We start from the raw sequence: 5,076 nt of genomic DNA, 5'->3' as shown, positions 1-5,076 counted from the left end.
AGCTGAGCCCCCAGGGCTGGGCTGGGCTCTGGCAGCACTGGCAGGGCCCAGCCCTGGGCACAGGGAAGCAGCTGCTGGCAGGGACAGCTCCAGGCAGCAGCGCCCTGAGCAGGCAGAGGGGGGAAAGTGCCCCCAGGCTGTGCTGGGATATTTCAAGTCCTCTCCAAACACAACTATTCCATGAATACTTTTTCTCCAGATCCCCATGCAAAGGCACAGCAAATGTCCAACAGCAGCTCCATCAGGCACTTCCTCCTGCTGGCATTGGCAGACACACGGCAGCTGCAGCTCCTGCACTTCTGCCTCATGCTGGGCATCTCCCTGGCTGCCCTCCTGGCCAACGGCCTCATCATCAGCACCGTAGCCTGCGGCCACCACCTGCACACGCCCATGTTCTTCTTCCTGCTCAACCTGGCCCTCAGCGACCTGGGCTCCATCTGCACCACTGTCCCCAAAGCCATGCACAATTCCCTCTGGGACACCAGGGACATCTCCTACAAAGGATGTGCTGTACAGCTATTTCTGTTTGTCTTCTTCATTGGAGCAGAGCTTTCCCTCCTGACCGTGATGTGCTACGACCGCTATGTGTCCATCTGCAAACCCCTGCACTACGGGACCCTCCTGGGCAGCAGAGCTTGTGCCCACATGGCAGCAGCTGCCTGGGCCAGCGCCTTTCTCAATGCTCTGCTGCACACGGCCAATACATTTTCCCTGCCCCTGTGCCATGGCAATGCCCTGGGCCAGTTCTTCTGTGAAATCCCACAGATCCTCAAGCTCTCCTGCTCACACTCAAACTTCAGGGAACTTGCGCTTCTTGTTGTTACGGTCTTTTTGGTGTTTGGTTGTTTTGTGTTCATTGTTTTCTCCTATGTGCAGATCTTCAGGGCCGTGCTGAGAATCCCCTCTGAGCAGGGACGGCACAAAGCCTTTTCCACCTGCCTCCCTCACCTGGCTGTGGTCTCCCTGTTCCTCAGCACTGGTATATTTTCCTACTTAAAGCCCCCCTCCATGTCCTCCCCATCCCTGGATCTGACCCTGTCAGTTCTGTACTCGGTAGTGACTCCAGCCTTGAACCCCCTCATCTACAGCCTGAGGAACCAGGAGCTCAAGGCTGCCGTGTGGAGACTAATGGTTGGATGCATTCAGAAAGACTAAATTAGATGACAATTTTTGCAAATCACTTGCAATAAAAGTCATCTTAGATAGCTCTTGTTGGTTTTCTTGCTGTTTTTTTTCCCCTTGATTATAGTTTTTTCATATTTTCCAAAAGAAAAGCCACACTTCGTTCCATTTCTGCAGAGATGCCCTTTAGTTGCCTTCTCTGGAGCTCCAGCAGCAATGTTTGTGTGCAGAGATGGGGCAGATCAGGGCTGGCACAGCAGCTGTGCCCAGCAGCAGCAGCACTTGGTGTTGCCAGTGCTGCTGCCGTGGCCCTGCCCCACTGCCCTGGTGGCCCTGGTGTTGCTGCAGGGCCTGAGTGCTCTCGGGGCCGGGCACAGCCCTGGGGGTGGCAGTGCCGGGGCTTCAGCAGGGACAGGCCATGGGCACTGCTGGGGCAGCGCTGACGCCTCAGCCCAGGGCCTGGGGGCTCCAGGCTCCTTGCCCAGGCTCTCTCAAGAACATGGCAAGGCCAGTGCTCAGCACAGAAAAGCCCCATGAGCAGCCCATTGCTGTTGGTGTGGGGACATGTTCGAGAGGCAAAAATGCCATCAGCCCCTGGGGCCAGCAAGGGCTGGAGGACACCAGGGAAACCACTCAGCTTTGTCCTGGCCTCTGCACTCAGCCAGAAAGTTTGTTCCCATCAGCTGGGAATTTCCTGTCCCACTGCAGACGCTGTTGCTCAGAGCCAGGGCTGCCTGGCAGCCACCCCCAAACTGCCCTGAGCATTTCCTTTGTGGCACCTTTGCTTTCTTTACTCTGTCTGGTGCAAATTTCTTCCTGTTGCCCACCCCTGTTCCCTCCCCTGCAAACAGCCAATCCCTGTTTGCCCTTTCCTCTCTGGCCCCACTCCCCATTGCAGTTCCTGACTTGGCACCATGGGAATGTCCCTTGGGCAGCAGGATCATCCTGCAAGTGCTGCAGGAATTGTCTGCAGGCTCCTGCAGTGCCTGGTGCTGCTCCCTTGCCAGAGGCACCCCAGGCCAGGGGGGCACATCTGGGCTGCTGTGTCTGGCTCTGGGGCTCCCTGTTCTGGGCAATGAGGAGGAGCTGCAGAGGCTCTGCAGGACTGACAGGATGGGCTTTGGGGCTGGCAGGAGAAGCTGAGGGACCTGGGCTGCTGGAGCTTCTGAAGAGGAGGCCCAGGGCTCCTCCTGCAACTGCTCCAAGGGTGATTTCAGAGAATCCCAGAGTCAGCAAGGTGGGAAAAGACCTTGGAGGTCATTGAGTCCCACCTGTGCCTTGACACTGCCTTGTCTCCCCTGAGCCTTCTCTTCTCCAGGATAAACAACCCCAGTTCCCTAAGCCACTCCTCAAAGCTCTTGTGTTCCAGACCCCTCCACAACCTTGTTGCCCTTCTCTGGAAATGCTGCAGCCCCTCCATGTCCTTCCTAAATTGGGGAGCCCAGAACTGGACACAGCATTTAAGGGGCTGCCCAAGCAGTGCTGAGCAGAGGGGAAGAATCCCTGCCCTGCTCCTGCTGGCCACACCATTCCTGATCCGGGCCAGGAGCCATTGGCCTTCTTGCCCACCTGGGCACACTTCTGGCTCATGTCCAGCCTTCTGTCCGTCAGTCCCTGCAGGTCCCTTTCTGCCTGGCTGCCATCCAGCCACTCTGTCCCCAGCCTGTAGTGCTGCAGGGGTTGTTGTGGCCAAAGTGCAGGACCCAGCATTTGGACTTCTTAAACCTCACGTTGTTTGATTGGGGCCCTGGATCCAGCCTGTCCAGTGCCCTGTGCAGAGCCCTCCTACCCTCCAGCACATCAACACTCCCAGACATCTTGGTGTCACCACGGTTCCACAAGGCCCCAGAGTGTCCCAATGGTCTCCATGATTCCATGAGGCCTCCCAGTGGCACAATGTTCCTTTTGGTTCCCTGGCATCGCTTGGTGTCACAATCTCACCATGTCCCCCAAGGCCCTGCAGTCTCACAGTGGATCCTTGGTTCCACGAGGTCTGGCAGTGCAGCAATGCTCTCCTTGGTTCCATAGTGTCACAATGGCCTCTTGGTCCCAAGGGCCACCATGGTGTCAAACATGTTTCTTTCATTCCAGGAGTCCCTGAGGAGCAGCACTGACCCTTTGGTCCCATGGGGCCCTGCAGTGTCACAATGGCCCCATCATGACACCATGTCCTGCTCTGTCACAAAGCTCTGCATGGTTCCACAAGGCCCTGCAGGGTCACAGTGGCTTTTTGGTTCCATGAGGCCTCAGATTGCCACAACGAATTCCTTGGTGCTGCAGTGTCGCAATGGAGCCCTGGTGACAGAAGATCCTGCCGTGTCACTAGGGACCCTTTGGTTCCATGGGACACCACAGTGTCACAATTGTTCCCTCAGTTCCCAGAGTCCCTGCAATGGTGCAATGGCGCAATGGCCCCTCGATTCCATTGTTTCCAGGCTCTCCCAAGGGTCTCCTTGGTTCCTCAGTGTCACAATGCCCCTTAGGTTCTACAAGGCCCCGAAGGGTCACAGTGCCCTCTGTGGTTCCAGCAGGACCCAGACTGTCACCATGGACTCCTTGCTTCCATTCTGCCCCACAGTGTCACAGTGGCCCCTTGGCTCTGTGCTGCCATGTCACACACAGTGTCACCATGGTCGTCTTAGTGCCACCAGGCCCCGCAATGTCACAATGGCCCCTTGCTTCCTCAGGGCCCTGCAGTGCCACAATCATCAGAGAATCAACCAGGCTGCAAAAGGCCTTGGAGAGCTTCAAGTCCAACCTGGGACCCAACACCACCTTGTCACCCAGGCCATGGCACTGAATTCCACAACCAGTCTTTCCTTATACACTTCTAGGGACAGTGACTCACTCACCTCCCTGGGCAGCCCATTCCAATGCCGAATCACCCTTTGTGTGAAGAATATTTACTAATGTCCAGTCTAAACGTCCCCTGGGGCAGCTGAAGGCTGTGTCCTCTCTTCTTGTCGCTGTTCTCTGGGAAAAAAGCCCAACCCTGACCTGACTGCACCCTCCTGTCAGGGAGTTGTAGAGAGTGATGAGGTCTCCCCTGAGCCTCCTCTTCTCCAGGATAAACAACCCCAGCTCCCTCAGCCGTTCCTCACTGGACTTGTGCTCCAGACCCCTCACCAGCCTTGTTGCCCTTCTCTGGACACACTCCAGCCCCTCCATGTCTTTCCTTAACTTGGAGACCCAGAACTGGACACAGCACTCGAGGTGCTACCAAACCAGCACTGAGGACAGGGGATGAATCACTGCCCTGGTCCTGCTGGCCACACCATTCCTGATCCATAGGAGTGCCAGGTGTATGATGAGGGAAATGGTGGGGAGGGGGTGAAGGCAAAGTGTTCCTAATTGTCAGCCATGAAGGGTCTTGATTTTCATATCTATGCAGACTGCATTAGAAGGTGCTGGAGGACATTGCTGATATGGACATTGCTGATACCAAAGTATAAACAAGAAATGAAAACTTAACAGAAGAGACCAATTCTATCTGCATTGTTTTCAATATAGGATATTCACTTTGAATACACTTCTGAAATTGAATTAATCACAGAAGGATTGAGAATCTAAATGTTCCCAGAAGCTTTTTTTGTTCGGGTGTTTTGAACAAATGTTTATGAGCTTTTCTCACTGAATTCCTGAACTGAAGAGTCCAAGAAAGATGAGGCTGCTGGAGGAATAAAATCCATGAGCAACCTCCAAGTGGCTGAGGATCCATCCCCATCAGAGCAGCAATGAACAGAAATGGGCACAGCTTTGTGGCTGCCCCAGCTCTGGGATGGGCCCTGGGCCTGGAGCAGGAGCAGCTCTTGAGGGCCCCAAGGCCAGGGCTCTTGTGCTGCCCTGGGCAGATGGGATGGCAGCAGGGGCTGCAGAGCTCTCAGCACCTCAGCCCAAGGGGAGCAGGGCAGCCAGGGAGCCTCCTTTGGCCTTGGCCAAGCACCTTCCCCCATG

General features: G+C 55.6%; 1 protein-coding gene across 1 annotated transcript; it reads left to right on the top strand.

Annotated features, from left to right (window-relative positions):
• Positions 1 to 207: 207 nt before the first annotated feature.
• Positions 208 to 1,155, top strand: LOC131571860 (olfactory receptor 14A16-like). Its single transcript, XM_058824614.1, has one exon. It carries the CDS (start codon positions 223 to 225, stop codon positions 1,153 to 1,155), a length of 933 nt encoding a protein of 310 aa, XP_058680597.1. The 5' UTR covers positions 208 to 222.
• Positions 1,156 to 5,076: the final 3,921 nt, after the last annotated feature.

Source organism: Ammospiza caudacuta, unplaced genomic scaffold, assembly GCF_027887145.1.
Source record: "Ammospiza caudacuta isolate bAmmCau1 unplaced genomic scaffold, bAmmCau1.pri scaffold_39, whole genome shotgun sequence".
Lineage (NCBI taxonomy): Eukaryota > Metazoa > Chordata > Aves > Passeriformes > Passerellidae > Ammospiza > Ammospiza caudacuta.
This window is presented reverse-complemented; position numbering and strand designations above follow the sequence as displayed.

Bases quoted from the DNA above. Each gene is read 5' to 3' on its own strand.
- LOC131571860 (XM_058824614.1), top strand. From the start codon at position 223: ATGTCCAACAGCAGCTCCATCAGGCACTTCCTCCTGCTGGCATTGGCA.